This window comes from Podarcis erhardii, assembly GCF_964252035.2.
Source record: "Podarcis erhardii genome assembly, chromosome: 7".
NCBI classification, from domain to species: domain Eukaryota; kingdom Metazoa; phylum Chordata; class Lepidosauria; order Squamata; family Lacertidae; genus Podarcis; species Podarcis erhardii.
Window position 1 is genome coordinate 83,319,175 of NC_138511.1, and position 18,418 is coordinate 83,337,592.

Sequence of the window (18,418 nt, forward strand, 5' to 3'; positions counted from 1 at the left end):
CTCTTATTCGGAGTATACAGAAAAACTTGGTTGGTTTTAAGAGCACCGGAGCCAAGACCAGGAAGTAAGTTGGCGCCCCTGAAGCAGAGCAGGCTGAGTTGGGGCAGGCGAGGGTCCCTGGACATTCCTTGGAAAGAAACGAGGAGGAGAGCTAATGAGTTAAAAGCAAAAGGGGTGTGTGGGGAGTCAAGGGAGTAAGGAAGGATGTCTGACCAAGAAGGCAGGAAGGAACTGCTCTAATTAGCAGCTTATGAGTCTTCCAGAGACTGAGAGAGTCCCTGCGGAAGAGGTGCAAAAGATGGGAGTCTAATACACTTTCGGGAAGGCGTGTACAGCCGTGGCGGCTGCCCACGGCATAGAAAGATCCAGCTCCGGAATCCATGTTTTATCCCACCCCTGTTCTAACCACAGGAAGGGTAGGTGGGACCTCCGAACAAGTTCACACATGCATGAAGGTCACAACCTCCCTTTGAAGTCCTAATAGGAAGTCGGCTGTGATTACCCCAAAGCAGGAGAGATAGGCCATTTTTAACCTGTGATGGGCATCCATGTTTTGACGGCTCTGGTCCTCCTTTGATATGGCAAGAACCGAAGCGCTGGGGTGGGAACTCCTTGCAAAGCAGGGGTGGGGAAGGGCATGCCTCAGGGCCGGATGTGTCCCTCTAGCACTCCCTATGTGGCCCTCAGGCCATGACACTTCCTCATAGTACCACAGCCCTCGGTGGCATTGCTCTGGCCTCTCCTGAAATGCTTTCGATTGGCTAGAATGTGCCTGGGAACTGCGGCAATGCCTGATGGAGGGCAGAGAGGGGCTGTCTCAAAATCTGCCTTTTGCATGGTTGGAAAGTCACCGACTGTAGAAAGGCATCCATTGCCCCAAACATCCCCCCCACCCCCCCGGCCTCTTAAAGGTTCCTCAGGTTGAAAGAACAGTCCCCTACTTCTGCGGTGAAGATTTCTGGCCATCTGTGTGCTTGACTGACGCCAGCTCCCATTAGGCTCAGTCAGCACTGCCAATAGCAAGAGATGATGGGAACTGGAGTCCAACAATCTCAAGTGGCCTGTAGTTCCCTCACCCATTCCATCTCCTACAGCAGGCATGACCAAACTTGGCCCTCCAGCTGTTTTGGGACTACAATTCCCATCATCCCTGACCACTGGTCCTGTTAGCTAGGGATAATGGGAGTTGTAGTCCCCAAACAGCTGGAGGGCCAAGTTTGGCCATGCCTGTCCTGAGAGTCCAGGCTGCTTAACCCTGTCCCCTCTGGGGTCTTCCGTTCATAACCCCTTCCCTCCTCCTCTGGTTGCCTTTTCTTTACCTCCCTCACTCCCCTAATGGATAGGGAAACAGCTGGGGAAGATTTTGAGCAGGGACCGTTGCCAGAATTTAACAGCAGACATGTCTCCCCCTGACAGACATCGACTCAAACTGGCAGCCTCCTGTAACTGGGGCATTCCCTTGCATTGAGAGTAGCAGTGAGATATAGCGTTTAGACTAGTGTCAGACTCTTAAAAGAGACCAGGGTTCAAATTCCCACTCAGCCATGAAGCTCAAATGGCGATCTGGTGACAGTCACTGCCTCTCAGCCTAACCTACCTCACAAGGAATTAAATGAGGAGGGGGAGATTTCCTTGGAGACGGAGGTGAGATATAGGCAAGAATAGGGCAGGCTCTTGCAGCCCCCAAATGTCACTGTCTACCAGGCTCCTACGGAACATGGCTGGGCATTTCCAAGCCAATGCATCCCCTAGGCTTCCCCTCCCAGTCCCAGCTTACGTTTTCTCCTTTGTTCAGGTCTCCGCAGGCAAATCCCTGCTTCCTGAGAAGGAACCTTGGCAGCTGTTCAGACCGGCAGCAGCAACAGGAGCTGCCAAAGGCCTCTGGAAAGGGAAAAAAAAAGTTTCCTCCTTCTGTTTCTGTGGGTTCCTGGGCTCTCAATCCTGTACTTTGCCTAGCCTGGCCACGTTCTTAGCTTGCACCAAGGCAAACCACTAGCAGAAAGGAACCTCTGGAGCGCCGAGAGGTGTGGAACTCCTCTCTTCCCAGTTTTCTTTCTGCTGGAAGAAATCTAACCCTCCTTTCATTGCTGCTTCTTTCTGTAATAAACAAAATCTGCCCTTATTCCCTTATGGGGTACATAAGAGCCCTTGTAGAGTCCTTTGTAGGTTCTCTATCGGTAGGAAAAAATAACAGAGGCCAACCAGAGAATTTTGAGAAGCAAAGCAGCTAGTAAGCTCGATCTTTATTCAACTATTGCAACAGGGTGCCCCCTCACAGACAGGAGAAAGGAGGAGGAATCCCTAACAAAAGCGGGCCTGCCCTTATATAGACATTTAAAATTGCCCACCCTCGAGTCCAAGACCACTCCCAGAAGCATTATACAGACATCACAGAAGGGGTGTAGCCCAAGACCACCACCCCAGGCACATCATACCTACATCACAGAAAAGGCGGTCGACAACAGAAATCTGAGTGTGTTGTTTATTTCCTGTCTGGCAGGTTACCTGTTTAATGGTCACTTGATTGGATTGCCTGGGGAGCCTGGCCAGTCTTTTGTAATGATAAATACTTCGTTCCTGGGCCACGTCACAGGCTCCCCCTATTCATATCTTAAATGTGCCCTTAAGACAGGATTTGTGAGGAAAGAGACTATGGGGAGGTTTCCCACTTTGACCTTGCAGAGAAATATTTGAGGTCAATTTGTTCAGGACTTTTTTTCTGTGGGGTTTCAGACGTGTGGTTTATATATTTATGTACATGTTTGCTTGGTACATTTATGAACATTTATTACATATCTAAGACCTTAACATTCTTATAACACTTCCTTGGGCTTCTTTCAGCTTTCTGCTGCTCACCCCCAAAGCAAGTGTCACCAATCTCTGCCTATAGCGACCTTCCCTCTTTGCCAGTAGTGTAATGGTGAATTTAGAAGGGCAGGGTTCCTTCCCACTAGACCCAGCCATGCCTCCGTCTAAGATTATACAATGATCTTATAATTGCCTGGGATAGCTCAGTCGGCAGAGCACAAGATTCTTAATCGAGGGTCATGGGTTCAAGCTCCAGGTTGGGCAAAAGATTCCTGCATTGCAGGGAGTTGGGACTAGACGAGCCTTGTGGTAATTTCCAACTGTAGAATTCTATGGTTCTATGAACCTTTTTACACTTGTACTCCCATTCAAATATTTAAGACAGATGCTTCCAGCTGAGAATTTCTGGCTGGTGCTGAATTTCCAATGGACCACATAGCGCCTGCCTGTTATTGAGATTATTGCAAGCAGCACTCAACCAAGTTGGGTCCTTGTCTAATTGAGCAACCTTTCTTGGCAACACCTGCCCCATGACTTAGTGCCATGCTAGGTAAAGATTCACCTGTAAAGCTTCGTCTTGTGGGATGAGGTGCTATTGAAGTCAAAGCAGTGACTTTGCTTTTCGCCTGAGCTCTGCAAGTGCAGCTTTCTCCCGATTGAAGTGCAGAGTGTTTGAGTACCGGAACATTTGCAGGGAAACCAAAATGCTTGTTTACAAAGCTATTGTACTAACAACCTGACCACTTGTCAAACACTGACCACTTATAAACGCCATCTCCAACTCCTCAAAAGATTCCATCAATTGTGTCTCCGAAAAATTTAACATATCACTTGGGAAGACAGGAGAACTAATACCAGTGTCCTGGAAGAAGCAAAGATCACCAGTGTTGAAGCAATGATTCTTCAACATCAACTTGGTTGGACTGGTCATGTTGTGCAGATGCTTGATTATAGTCTTTCAAAACAACTACTCTATTTCGGACTTAAAAATGGAAAGCATAATGCTGGTGGTCAACAAAAGAGGTTCAAAGACTCTCTCAAGGCAAATCTTAAAAAAAATGTAGTATAAACACCGACAACTGGGAAACACTGGCCTGCGAGCGCTCTAATTGGAGAACAGCCTTGACCAAAGGTGTTGAAGATGCTTGAACTCAGGGCACAAGGGAGAAACACACTAAGAGGAAGGCACGCTTGGCAAACCCTCACTGTGATCAACTCCCGCCTGGAAACCAATGTCCCCACTATGGAAGGACGTGTGGATCCAGAATTGGCATCCACAGTCACTTACGGACTCACTGTTAAAACCGTGTTTATGGGAGACAATCTTACTCGGCTACGAGGGATCGCCAAAGATAGAGAGAAATAGAAGAGACACACCTAATACACATTTGAAGCACACAACTTTCCCCAAAGAATCCTGGGAATTGTAGTTTCCCCCTCCCAGAGCTACAGTTCCCGGCACTCTTAACAAACCACAGTTCCTGGGATTCTTTGATATTGGGGGTAGGGGAGAGAGTAATGTACTTTAAAAGTAGGGATCTGCCCTACCAAAGGAAGATCTCTTAACAAATATCAAGCGTCCCTCGTTCCACTGCTCAAGAGATCTCAAGCCTGCGCTTTCAGCGTTTTCCACAACAGCAGTGAATTGTGGGAATCCAGGGCCAAAAATAAGCAGGTCACGCAAGGCAGAAGGTCAAACCCGACCACGAGCACCTTGCAGGGAGAAGAACAAAGCAAAACAAAACATAAACTCGCTCCCGCTCCCAGCTGAAGTTTCCTTCCCAGGAGGAAGGAAGCCTTAACATCTCCAAAGCCAATGCCAACAGAATTTTTTGCTCCGTCCATAACTAGGGACGACTCCAAATGGTACGTCCCAGATGAAAGAGGTTGCCTTTTTTTTTGAAATCCAGTTTAAAAGGGGGACTTTAGAGGAAGGGGCACAAGGTCCGCAGGGAGAAGAAACAAACGCGGGAGCCAAACTGAGGTTACAATATTTTTTATTTGCTAATGTACAGTGTAACCCAGTGGGGGGGAGGGGCAGCAGGTAACAGAGACATCCGAAGGGTTGGGGAGTGAGAAGCTGGAGCTATGGCAGGAGCTGAGAGAGGGGTGGCAGGTGGCTGCGTTTGCCAACTGACCTACTCCTGCGTGGTTTTTGCAGTAAACTTAAGTCTGTGTGTGGACAGGGTGGAGAATGGCAGGTGAAACTTTTCATAGCAGTCTTACCTGCTAGCAGCTTGCAGATCGAACAGCTGTGGAAGGTAGAGTTAGGTATCTGTTTCGTTTTTTGTTTGTTTAAAAGGTGGTCATGAAACACGGAGGGGTGTAACGAGGGGGCAGTCTGGGCTAGTGGGCTGTGTTTAAGAGAGACACAACACCATCCCTTGCTAGGAAAATGTGGGGAAGGGCCTGAAGAAGGGGTCGCTAAGGAGTCTTGCAGCTGCCATACCGGGAGGGGAGTTATGGAAAAAGCCCACCTTTGTTTCTTGCAAGGATGATTAAAGCTCAGTAGCCAGAATATTGCCCTCACTGCTGCCTTCTCCCACACCTCCACCCTGGGCTCTGCCATAGCTCAGCGGCCTCAGCTTGCTCTCTAAGATGCAACACCATTAAATACACTACGGTTTTTTTAAAAGCCCCAAGTCTCCCCACACCCACCCACCCACCCAAAACAGAGCCAGTGTCTCGACAAGACAGTGCAAGAGACAGAGAAAGGACACGAGCCGTCGGGGGATCAGGGGAGAGTAGGAAGACTAGAACCCCAAAAGGCTTGTCCCGTACAGACCGTTAATGGATGCCATTTTTTAAAAAAAAACAGCAACAGCAACACACACAACCCAATGCATTTCAATGAAGAAAATCAGGACGCCGAGAGATCAGGACGCCCCCTGTAGGTAGGGGTGGTGAACGACGAGAGCACGGACAGAGACGAAATGGGAATGGCTGCCTAGGGGTAAGACTTAGGTGTTTAGGGGCAGGTTGCCCATTGTCCAGCTGCTGTGGCTTTTTTCATCATGCATGGAAAAACGTTAAGGCGGGGTGAGGCTGTAGCCCTCCATCCCTGGCTGGAGATGATGGGAGCTGAAATCCCAGGGAACCACATGTTCCTCACTCTTGTCAGAAGCGGTGTGTGGATGTGTACACAGAGGAGGGAAGGCAGGCACAGATTTGCTGAATCTGCGAGAAAGATGGCGGCAGTCGAAACCTGCCTAGAAGCCACACCATCTCTGGTGGCACGGCCCCACCATCAAACCCCTCCGGGACGTAAGGCTGCCTTTAGGGATGGGAGCATTTTGCATAGGGAGACACAGAGAGGGAGGAAAGCGCTCTGCAGCAGCCAGCCTCCGGGAACAGAGATTTTTAAAAAAGCAAGATCCTGACGCAACTGATTGGGAACCTGTGCACCTATTCCGCATTGGGGGGGTGTGTGTGTGTTTGCTGGCATGCTTGATCTGGCACCAGCATGCTGCGAGGTTGCCAGCCGTGTAACTACAGCAGGGAAACAAGCACACCCAAACCAGCCTGGGCTGCTGCAATGGAGTATTGATCTGCAGGAGAAATCTGCAAGCAAAGCTTTTCTTCTATCTCTTTTCCATGGCATGGTGCCCTAAACACTCTCCTTTACTTGTTGCTGGAAATCAAACGGTTGTTTAAAAGGGGTAGCCTGGTTCCAGAAGTTGGCTGCTTTAATATGCCCATCAACTGGCTTGTGAATGTGCTAGAAACACAAATATACTTAGGAAATGTATGTGGGTGGCAGCTGTTTTTATTATGGGGTGAGCACACACGTGTGTGTGTGTGTGTGTGTAGGCACGCATGCATAAGGCTTCCATAAAACCACACAGCAGAGCAATTGTGGCAAAAGGCTCTCCCTCTGGCAAGTGATAACGAGGCTTTCAAATTCTACAACTAAGTGATAACAAGGCTTTCAAATTCTACTACTGTCCGTGACATATTCGCTGCATTTCAAAAAAAAAAAAATGTATGGAACAGAGAGATTTTCTCTGTAGGGCAATGCTTGTTCTTATCTATGCAGATCAACTGTGTCAGGCCAAGAATCCGGAACTAAAAACAGGAGGGTGGGAGGGTGGGTGAGCAGGCAGGACGGCAGAGTCAGAGATCCTTGCTTGCGCTCATTAAGAGAAGGGAAACTGTTTTCTTAACTGATGGGATTTCTACTTCAGGCCAGCAGTTTAAACAGAATAACCTCTTTGTGAGATTGTACACATTCCTAAATGAAAGCTGAACCTTGGCTAGCTGAAGATGGACTCTCTTAAAGCTGGGTATCAAACTAGTTTTACTGTTGACTTCAAAGGAACAAACTCCCCAGGTAGATCCTGAAGTCAGGTCACCCAAAAAAGATCTGGTTTTCAAGCAAGTCCTCTTCCAAAAACTGCCCCTCCGCTCTTCAATTTTGTACTAAAACTCCTCAGTCAGAAAATTAAAAACAAGTAACTGATTAGCCAAACCCAACGTTTTCCTGTATTTTGAGGTTTGGTGCCAGAAAATGTGTGTGTCTCTCTCTCTGTGTGTGTGTGTGTGTGTGTGTGTGTGTAAAGAACAACCCTATGAATCTGAAGGAGACAAAAACAGGCAGAAGCTGTGGAATGAATCACAACATGAAATTTTAAAAAAAGATGCCATGTATTTGTCAACCTAGATAAAAGCGTGACAGCATGATCTACTCAGAAGCAAGGATTATTGAGATAAATGGAGTTTAGTATATACAGAATTGAAGCCTGAGCGATATCACTTCATCAGACAGTTTCTGTGCTGATAAATGCATAGGATGCTGTTTGTGCTGTTATTGTGGAGTGGACTTCGGGGCTGTCTAGTAGAAATTAATACTCAGCTACGATGCCCACACGTAATTTGCAAAGCCTTGGGTGCACACACACACATGAACATGTTAATGTATGGACGGAACACATTCACATGCATGTGGAGAGCATGTCAACTTTGGAAGTCTTCGCACGATTTCCCGACAAGCACGCTCAGCGGGTGTGGGGGTGTGTGGATGCGTGACGAAACAAGGGTGTGCCTGTATGTGTTCACTCACATTGCATGCTTCACATGGAGGATAAAGAAGAAGTGTATGCAGGAATATAGGTGTCCACATGTCCTTGCCCAACGGCGAAAGACAGACACTGCTAGCCTGGTCACCTATGGCGAGCGAGAATCGCCTCAAAGCGACTAAGCAGGATGGGGTGGGGGTGGGAAGGTTTACAAAAAGCGGGTCCTTTCAGACCACAAGCGGCTAACAGTCATGTGCCAGCAGAAACGGGCCAGTCAACTTGTGTGAATTTTCTTCCAAGGCCGTGTTTCCGTGTTCAGGACATAAGTGCACGTGTGGGCTTGGTTCAGGTCCGCAAGTCAGCAAGAGGCATACCGGTGTGTGGAGAGACAGGGGCCTGTGTGTCAGTGGCGCATCTACTCACGCCAGAGGGGTCCGGGCAAGTGTCAGTTTCTTCAAAAATAATTACAAGAACAATAATAACAATCAGGCGTTTCAAGGAGGAAGAAGTAGTAGCGGCAGCACAACCCCCTCACCTCACCCCATTTGCACAAAAAAATAAAGAAGTCCAGACGCAAGGAAGGAAGCTCCCCTGCCCTCGAAGAAGGAAGGGCCCCGGAGGGACCGGGTTCCCCTCGCACAGTCCAGCCCTGGCGTCCTCTTTGCCCCGTGGTTTGTGTGGTACAGAGCAGGCAAGAGGCAGATCCTCCGGAAGAAGGCAACTCCAGGCTTGCTCTCAGCACTGCAGGGAGATAGGATTGGAAAGAGAGGGAGAATGAAACAGGGAGTCTGCGCCCCAGACTTTCCCCTCAGTTCCACCCCCCAGCCTTCTCCCTAGGGGACCCATTGCAGTCCTGCCACAGAGACACGGGCTGTAACCGTGTGATTGAAAGCACATCCCCGCACCAAGGAAATCCTGGAAACGGTAGCTTACCCCTCACTGTGTTACAATTCCCAGTAGCAAACCACCGTTTCCAGGATTCTCGGGGGGCAGAATATGTTTTCATAGAATCATAGAATCATAGAGTTGGAAGAGACCACAAGGGCCATCGAGTCCAACCCCCTGCCAAGCAGGAAACACCATCAGAGCACTCCTGACATATGGTTGTCAAGCCTCTGCTTAAAGACCTCCAAAGAAGGAGACTCCACCACACTCCTTGGCAGCAAATTCCACTGTCGAACAGCTCTTACTGTCAGGAAGTTCTTCCTAATGTTTAGGTGGAAACTTTTTTCTTGTAGTTTGGAACCATTGCTCTGTGTCCGCTTCTCTGGAGCAGCAGAAAACAACCTTTCTCCCTCCTCTATGTGACATCCTTTTATATATTTGAACATGGCTATCATATCACCCCTTAACCTCCTCCTCTCCAGGCTAAACATGCCCAGCTCCCTTAGCCGTTCCTCATAAGGCATCGTTTCCAGGCCTTTGACCATTTTGGTTGCCCTCCTCTGGACACGTTTTCATGTTTTCATGGAATCACAGAGTTGGAAGGGACCCCCTCAGGGCAAACTAGCCCAAACCTCTGCAATGCAGGAATCTTTTGCCCAACGCGGGGCTCAAAGTTTTTGTTTTGTTTTGTTTTGAAAAGTTTTCATTGTTAAAATAATTCGGCATTAATACACACATAGTGCAAATATACAAACATGCAAACATACATTTCATACAATCCTTAAAAATGTTCAAACATACCTACACTCAATCCCACAGATAATTCCTTTTCCCATCACCATCCACCACCCCTCACCCCACCTTGGTGTTAGGGGCTCAAAGTTTTAAATGTGCTTTAAATAGATGTATGCAGCCCTGTTTCTCAAAGCAGGCCCCAGCTTCGCCCCAGGTCTGCAAAAGGAGTAGGAAACCACCTGATTTGCACTCAGCTCAGTGCTGTCCACACGGACCGGCAGGTGGGATTTCAGACAGCGATCTCTCCCAGCCCCAGCTGGAGACGCTGCCAGGGACCTTCTGCATACAGATCACCTTCTCTCCCACTGAGCTCGAGGCCTCCCGAGCTACGATTCCTGGCACCCTCAAGAAACAGGGAGAATCCCTTGCCCCAGGCTCAGTGAGCAGGGTTACTGTCATCCGACTTCTCCTCCATTCCTCACCTCATTTGCCCCACCGCCACCGCTGCCCCCAGGGCTCAAGAGCCCCGTCTGCTCGTTCCGTTTGTCCGTCTTCATCTCCACCACGGTGTCGTCAGGGCTCCCTTCCTTGGGGGTCCTGGCGAGAGGAGGAAACAGATATATCTGAGCGCCGCATTCCGGGAACAGGTGGTCAAGAAAGCCAACAGGGTACGGTTACGTCCAGCCTCTCCCCGAACCCACCCCACACGGCACAACTCCCCAGTCCTTCATCCATTTATGGCTCTGCAGCCCAGGGAAGGCTGGCGAAGATTTACATATAAAAGGGGGGCATCTATCTATCTATCTATCTATTATCTATCTATCTATCTATCTATCATCTATCTATCTATCTATCTATCTATCATCTATCTATCATCTCTATCATCTATCTATCTATCTATCTATCTATCTATCTATCTATCTGTTATCTATCATCTATCTATCTATCATCTATCTATCTATCTATCTATCTATCTATCTATCTATCTATCTATCTATCATCTATCTATCTATCTATCTATCTATCTATCTATCATCTATCAATGGCCACCTTGGAAGGGAAGGGAAACTCTGATCCTAAAACTCCACTGTCTTGCAGGATATCTTCAGAAGAAGAAGAAATTTCGATTTGATATCCCACCTTTCACTACCCTAAGGAGTCTCAAAGTGGCTAACATTCTCCTTTCCCTTCCTCCCCCACAACAAACACTCTGTGAGATGAGTGGGGCTGAGAGACTTCAGAGAAGTGTGACTGGCCCAAGGTCACCCAGCAGCTGCATGTGGAGGAGCAGAGATGCAAACCCGGTTCACCAGATTACGAGTCCACCGCTCTTAACCACTACACCATGCTGGCTAAGAAAGGGCTAAGCAGTAAACCCTACACAAATCCGGAGTGGAAACCCTAAGGCGGTTGGATGGCGCTTTTTACGCCTCCTTCCAGCAACTCCTGCAGCTCAGCCGGTGCCCAGCGTCTTGCTCTGCTTTCCTTTGGACCACATCAGCGAGGCCGAGGGGGTGGTGGTGGTCATATCATTGGGGCAGCCCAGGACCTCCATGCCATGCACACTGCCCAGGCTTGCACTCCGGAGATGTCACTTAGGTGCTGCTAATGCAGTGCTTTTATGTCGCCCCCGAAGGACCCCTCTGTTGTCTCTCGAGACAGACAGATGCGAACAAAACACCCACATAGACAGAACCAGAGGCCACTGGTTTGTCTACATTGAATTGCGCATGAGCACAAAGTGAACCAGATTTGCATAGACCTCTGAGCTGGCAGGTAGGTTTTTTTTTTAAAAAAGTGTGGCACCGTTTGGACTTAGCAAGAATGAAGGGCTGCAGCATAAGCCTTCTACGGGTCCGCCTCTCCTGGTATGCCCCGCGGAGGGCCTTAAGCTCCACAAATGATAACATTTTGGAGGTCCCAGGTCGCAAGGTGGTTAGATTGGTCTCAACTAGGGCCAGGGCCTTTTCAGTACTGGCCCTGACTTGGTGGAACGCTCTGTCGCAAGAGACCAGGGCCCTGCGGGACTTGACATCTTTCCAGGGCAGGGCCTGCAAGACAGAGCTGTTCCGCCTGGCCTTTGGTTTGGACTCAGTCTGACCTTTATGTTTCCCTCCCTTTATGGTTTTGATTTATCGGCTACTTTTAAAATGAGGCTGCATTTTAAATTGTATTTTAAATTGGGTCCCCCCCCCCCCCATTATGTTTTTACGGTGTTTTTATTGGTGTTAGCCGCCCTGAGCCCAGCTCTGGCCGGGGAGGGCGAGGTATAACTAAAATTTATTATTATTACAGTGGTGCCTCGCAAGACGAAAAGAATCCGTTCCGCGATTCTCTTCGTCTAGTGGTCTTTTCGTCTTGCGAAGCAAGCCCATTGACAGCTTAGCGGATTAGCGCTATTAGTGGTCTAGCGGCTTTTAGCGATCAGCTGTTAAGCGGCTTATCAGCAGAACAGCTGATAAGTGGCTTAGCGGCTTAGGAAAGGGGGGGGAGCAAAAAAAACCTGCGGGAACTCGCAAGATTTTTTCGTCTGGCGAAGCAACCCCATAGAGAAATTCGTTTTGCGAAGCGCCTCCAAAACGGAAAACCCTTTCGTCTAGCGGGTTTTCCGTCTTGCGAGGCGTTCGTGTTGCGGGGCACCACTGTATTATTATTACTTACAAAGATCTCTTCTCGCCTCCGCCGCAGGGCAGCTGGCCGCGGCGCTGCATGAAGTAGAAGAAGCCCACGATGAGGAGAAGGAGCAAGACACAGACGCAGACGGCAATCACAGCGATGGTGCTGCCGCCCTGGCTCTGGTCCCCGTCCACTGTTGGAGGGAAGGAAGCAGAAAAAGTGAAGGGAGGTTTGAGGCCCTGCAGACGCCAGATCCTTCCCCAGCCTCCTTGCCTGTAGCCCACTTCTGTCTGGCAAAGATTGGGAAGGACCGCCTGAACAGCGGTACCATTTTTCTACCCACATTTTTGTTCGCTGCTACAGATAAAAACTTTGTTGTTGCTTTTAAAGCGTTGTTGTTGTTGTTATTTATTAGATTTAAACGCAGCCCTGCATCGCAAGATCACAGAGCGGTTCACCCGAGAAACGTCTGTTGTTAAACGTGCTGCAATAACAGTATTATTCGATAACATTTTTATTTACTTTTTGCTGCTATGTATTTACTGTTATAATACGTATAAATGAAATACATATTACAGTGGTACCTCGGGTTAAGTACTTAATTTGTTCCGGAGGTCCGTTCTTAACCTGAAACTGTTCTTAACCTGAAGCACCACTTTAGCTAATGGGGCCTCCTGCTGCCGCTGCATCGCCACTGCACGATTTCTGTTCTGATCCTGAAGCAAAGTTCTTAACCCAAGGTACTATTTCTGGGTTAGCGGAGTCTGTAACCTGAAGTGTATGTAACCGTAAGCGTATGTAACCTGAGGTACAACTGTATCATTAATAAGATCAACAACAATGTTGTTCAGCTTGTAACGAGAACAGCAAACTGCATTCCTGACAATTATAACAATGCCATTTAAACTAAATATTCATTAGAGAAAATCACACACACACACACACACACACACACACACACGTGTGTGATCATCTGTAGTTCTGATCACTACTAATGCTGAACAGGAGGGCCATTTTGAAGGACCCAATGACTTCTCATAAAATTTGCAGGAGGGTTACAGTCAATTGTTACTATTCCAACAGGTACTTAATGTTCTGGCCATTTAAAGCAGGTCAGAAGGTTGGTCAGGGAATGAATGAAGAATGAATGAATGTAGATCAGGATTTGCTGGTAGAGATCTCTTGCTTATTTATTTATTTCAACACCGCCATTTTGTAATGCATCAGGGCGGTGTACAACATTAAAACAGGAAACACCATAAAAGCTACATTTTACAGCAGATTTACGAGGAATCTTACTGTGGAGGCAGAGCACAGCCATCGCAGCTAGTAGCCAATCATAGCCTTTATCCTCCCCATGAATTTGCCTCTTAAAGCCATCCAAGTTGGTTGGCTCCTGAGGCAGCGAGTTCCAGAGTTTAACTACGTGCCACGTGCAGAGCTGCTTTATTTTTATCTGCCCTGGACCTTCCCCAGGGAACCATGGGAACTGTTATTCTGAAGGAGGTGGGGCAAAACCACAATTCTCAGAATTTGGGCTGGAGTGCGGGAGGAAGAGGAGCCAAATGCAGTTTCTATAGGTCTAGCCACGTTCTCAAACTCAGGTTCTTAAGCTGTTGCTGGACTACAACTCCCATCATCCCTGACCCCTGCTAGGTAGGGATGATGGGAGTTGTAGTCCAACAACAGCTAGGGACTCAAACCTGAGGAAAAACTCGCTCCACAGTGTAGTCTCAGCCACAGGGCAACAACAGCACAAGGCCACACCTATTCATGTGGTGTGTTTTACACACACACACACACACACACACACACACATTGAAATCTTGATTTTTTAAAAAAAACCAATAAAACCCAAAACCTCAGGGAGAAATAAACTGTGGTAAGTGAATCATGTACTACTTCAAACCTGGACAGCATTTCTGAGCTCCGAAATTACACACAATGAACCTTCCCTGACCTTATTACACTTGAAAGCATAAGAAACCTGCAAGCAAAAACATCTGGGAAATTAATCTATTCTGATCTTTCTGCGGTGGAAAGAGATTCCACCAAAGGCTTCCCTCTTTTATTTTGCCTGTTTTTCCCCTCACGTGGAGAGGGAGAAGTGGAAATAAGTCAACCCCAGAATACCTATTATTAGGCTTCTCCCCAACCCCCCCCCCCAAAAGGGATAATATTCCACTATTTCCCCTTCACGGAGCAGTTGCTCAAAGAGATTTGTGAATATCAAAGCAAGCAGAAAAGCCAAAGGGACCCAACTGTTAAGACATAAATTATTGATCTTAAAAACGGCAGCGAAAAAGTGAAAACCAGCACAGACAATTGATACCTTTAAGCAGCAACAGACTCAAAAGCTTGTTCAAAGGGAATTATTATTATTATTAAGGCTGTTTCCTTTATTTGGCTGAATGCAAATAAAGAAGAAGGCGACCTGATTTCTTGGGGCAGGGAGTTTCACATACAGGGAGCCGCCACCAAAAAGGCCCTGTCTCTACCCTTTCCATAGGGCAATTGTGCATGTGACTCTTGCCCTGCCTTCTCATCCTCAAACACCCACCTGTACGGAGCTCGGGGTTCCCTGAGGCAGCATGCATGAGAAGGAAAAAGCAGTTAGCCACCTGAACTGTCAGCAAGCCCACCCAGCTAAGCTGTGCTGTCACTGCCCACCCTGCCCACCCACTGTAATAGCAGTGCAGAGTCTGGAGGCAGCAGGGTGGGAAGAGAATGGAAAAGGAGGGAGGCAAAGAGGGACTTACCTGCTGGCACAGGAGAAGCAGATGTCGTCGGTGCAACTGCTTGGAAAGAGAGACAGGTAATAATAATAATAATAATAATAAATTTTATTTATATCCCGCCCTCCCCAGCCGAAGCCGGGCTCAGGGCGGCTAACAACACTAAAACAGTACAACATTATAAAACATTATAAAAATGGATTAAAATGAATTAAAATCAAAATTGATGGCAACCATAAACTAAAGTTTTGTAAAGATTGCCAGAGGAGGGAGTCAGGCTGCGCCCTGACCAAAGGCCAGGTGGAACAGCTCTGTCTTGCAGGCCCTGCGGAAAGATGTCAAGTCCTGCAGGGCCCTTGTCTCTTGTGAGAGAGCGTTCCACCAGGTTGGAGCCGCAGCCGAAAAAGCCCTGGCTCTAGTTGAGGCCAGCCTAACCTCTCTGTGGCTTGGGACCTTCAAGATGTTTTTATTTGAAGATCGTAAGTTCCTCTGTGGGGCATACCAGGAGAGGCGGTCCCGTAGGTACGAGGGCCCTAGGCCGTATAGGGCTTTGAAGGTTAAAACCAGCACCTTAAACCTGATCCTGTACTCCACTGGGAGCCAGTGCAGCTGGTATAGCACCGGATGAATGTGATCTCTAAGCGAAGACCCCGTAAGGAGTCTCGCTGCAGCATTTTGCACCCGCTGGAGTTTCTGGGTCAGTCTCAAGGGCAGCCCCACGTAGAGCGAGTTACAATAATCCAGTCTGGAGGTGACCGACGCGTGGATCACAGTGGCTAGGTCAGGGCGTGAGAGGTAAGGAGCCAACTGCTTAGCTTGGCGGAGATGAAAGAATGCCGCCTTTGTTATAGCTGCAATCTGCGCCTCCATGGAGAGGGAGGTATCGAAGATTACACCCAAACTCTTAACGGACGGTGCTGGCACTAATTGCACCCCCGCAAGAGATGGGAGTTGCCCCCTCAGCCCCCTGTCGTCCCGTCCCAGCCAGAGGACCTCTGTCTTCGAAGGATTTAACTTCAGCCGGCTCCCACGTAACCATCCAGCCACAGCCTCCAAGCATCTGATCAGTGTGTCTGGGGCAGAGTCCGGGTGGCCGTCCATCAACAGATAGAGTTGGGTGTCATCAGCATACTGATGGCAGCCCAGCCCAAAACTCCGGACAAGCTGGGCGAGGGGGCGCATAAAGATGTTAAAAAGCATTGGGGAGAGTATTGCACCCTGGGGCACACCACACACCAAGGAGTGGCGGGATGACAATTCCCCCCCAAGCGCCACCCTCTGTCCCCGACCGGAGAGAAACGAGCGCAGCCATTGAAGGACTGTGCCCTGGATCCCCACGTCGGCAAGGCGGTGGTCCAGGAGTTCGTGGTCGACCATGTCGAAGGCTGCTGACAGGTCTAGAAGAATCAGCAGCCCCGACCCGCCTCGATCCAGCTGCCTGCGGAGATCATCTGTTAGGGCGACCAGAGCCGTCTCAGTCCCATGACCAGCGCGGAAGCCGGACTGGAATGGATCCAGAGCCGATGTTTCATCCAGAAACCTACCAAGCTGTTCAGCAACCGCTCTCTCAATCACCTTACCCAGGAATGGAAGATTCGAGACCGGGCGGTAATTGGATAGATCTAAGGGATCTAATGATGTTTTCTTTAAGAGCGGGCGCACCACTGCCTCCTTCAGTTCCCCTGGGAATGTCCCGGTGCCAAGGGACAGATTGATGATATCCCCCAGGGGGGCCCGCACCTCGTCTGGACACGCTCTAATCAGCCAGGACGGGCACGGGTCAAGAGGACAGGTGGTGGGCTTTCCAGCTCGGAGGAGTCTGTCCACATCGGCTGGGGATATCCGGTCAAAGTGGTCCAATACTGAACCCGAGGGCAGTCGAGGGGCCTCCAGTTCCTTTATTGTATCCAAATTGGCAGGGAGGTCATGGCGGAGCAACAAGACCTTCTCCGCAAAAAAGCTCGCAAATGCCTCACAGCTGTGTGTCAAATTGTTATTTAAATTTGGCTGTCCTTCGAGGGACGTTAAAGACCGAATTATACTAAATAATTGCGCCGGGCGAGAGCTAGCGGATGCAATGGAGGCCGAGAAGTAAGACTTCTTAGCGGCCTTCACTGCCATCTCATAGGTTTTCATAAAAACCCTATAAGATGTTCTTGAGGCTCCGTCACGGGCACCCCGCCATACTCGCTCTAGCCGTCTGAGGTCCCGCTTCATTTTCCGGAGCTCCTCGGTAAACCAGGGAGCCCGGTTTCTGCGGGGTCGCAGAGGGCGCTTAGGTGCGATCTCATTGATGGCTGCCAGGAGCTGGGTATTCCAGGCCTCAACAAGCTCAGTCAATGAGTCGCCAGGGGGAGAAAGGTTCCGCAAGGCTTGACGGAATCTATCAGGGTCCATCAGCCTTTGCGGGCGAGCCCAAATTGGCTCGCCACCCAAGCAGGGTGGGGGTGGAACGTCAATCCTGGCTTTCAGGGCATAGTGATCAGACCATGGCACCTTCATCGAAGGAAACATGATCACATCTATACCGATGCCAAAGATCAAATCCAGCGTGTGGCCTGCTTGATGTGTGGGGCCCGAAACAAACTGGGAGAGCCCTAGTGTCGCCATGGAAGACACCAGGTCCAGAGCCTGCGAGGAGGGAGTGGCATCAGCATGGATGTTGAAGTCCCCCAATACCAATAGGTTAGGGAACTCCAAGGCCCAGCCGGCCACCGCCTCCAGCAGGCCTGACAGGGTGGCTGCTGGTGCGCTGGGTGGCCGGTACACCAGCCAGACAGCCAAGCTCACCTCGGAGCCCCACACTAGGCCAACACATTCAATGCCGGGGATCGATGGCGATGGTAGAGCCCTGAAAGGACAATCTTCCCGGATTAATAACGCCACCCCTCCCCCCCGGCCCACAGTCCGTGACTGGTGGAGGACGGAGAAACCCGGGGGCGCCATCTCTCGTAAGGTAACAGTATCCCCTTCGCGCACCCAGGTCTCAGTCACACATGCCAGGTCAACCCCCTGCGAGGTGAAGAAATCTCGCAGGGTGGCGGTTTTGTTGCCTATAGACCTGGCATTGCACAACACCAGTGACGGAGGTGAGTAATCCTTGCTCACCCTACCCTCGTCTCTCGGGATGGGGCGCAGATTGGAAGGGGTACGAGCATATCCGTATCTCGATCCCCTTCGCCTATGACATCTGCCCCCACCGCCATACCTCCCTTGCCCCTCCACAGTAGGAATCCCAAGCCTCAGGCTCACCTCCATTTACAGAATATAAAAGCAAACAAACAAAAACAATTACACGAAAATAAAGCCAATCCCCACCCCACTCCACAACCACCCCACCCCAACCCAAAATAGACCAAAACAAAATAAAAATACATGGATAAAAATCACCGCTTATGGTGGTACAACAAAGCAAAACAAAACAAAAAAACCCACACAGTTTAAAACATATAAAAACACTTCAAACAACCGCTGCCGCAGCACCAATGTCCCCAAAGGTGCGGCAGTGATGAGCGTAGGCCCCGCCCCAAGGCCTGATGGAGAGTGGGCCTGCAGGGGGAAGCCCTCCCCACACGCACGGCGAAGCGGCAGCAGTGGTGTTCCAAGGCCTCCTTGAAGCCTTAT

General features: G+C 49.3%; 1 protein-coding gene and 1 long non-coding RNA gene across 3 annotated transcripts in view; one reads left to right on the plus strand and one right to left on the minus strand.

Annotated features, from left to right (window-relative positions):
* The first annotated feature begins 1,735 nt into the window (after window positions 1-1,735).
* Window positions 1,736-3,940, plus strand: LOC309346220. Its single transcript, XR_014158485.1, has 3 exons — window positions 1,736-2,399; window positions 2,452-2,760; window positions 2,842-3,940. It is a non-coding gene; the product is annotated as an uncharacterized lncRNA (long non-coding RNA).
* Window positions 3,941-7,433: 3,493 nt separating this feature from the next.
* The window catches only part of BCAM (basal cell adhesion molecule (Lutheran blood group)), a 64,333-nt gene continuing 53,348 nt past the window's right edge, over window positions 7,434-18,418 (minus strand). Inside the window, exons 13-16 of one of the 2 annotated variants that reach the window (XM_081869050.1) lie at window positions 14,819-14,854; window positions 12,105-12,252; window positions 9,926-10,040; window positions 7,434-8,564 (exon numbers count right to left, since the gene is read on the minus strand). In XM_081869050.1, coding sequence (XP_081725176.1) covers window positions 8,559-8,564; window positions 9,926-10,040; window positions 12,105-12,252; window positions 14,819-14,854 — 305 coding nt within the window. In that variant the 3' untranslated portion in view covers window positions 7,434-8,558. Of the gene's footprint in view, window positions 8,565-9,925; window positions 10,041-12,104; window positions 12,253-14,818; window positions 14,858-18,418 lie in introns of both variants that reach the window. The other variant, XM_081869049.1, reaches the window with a different exon arrangement.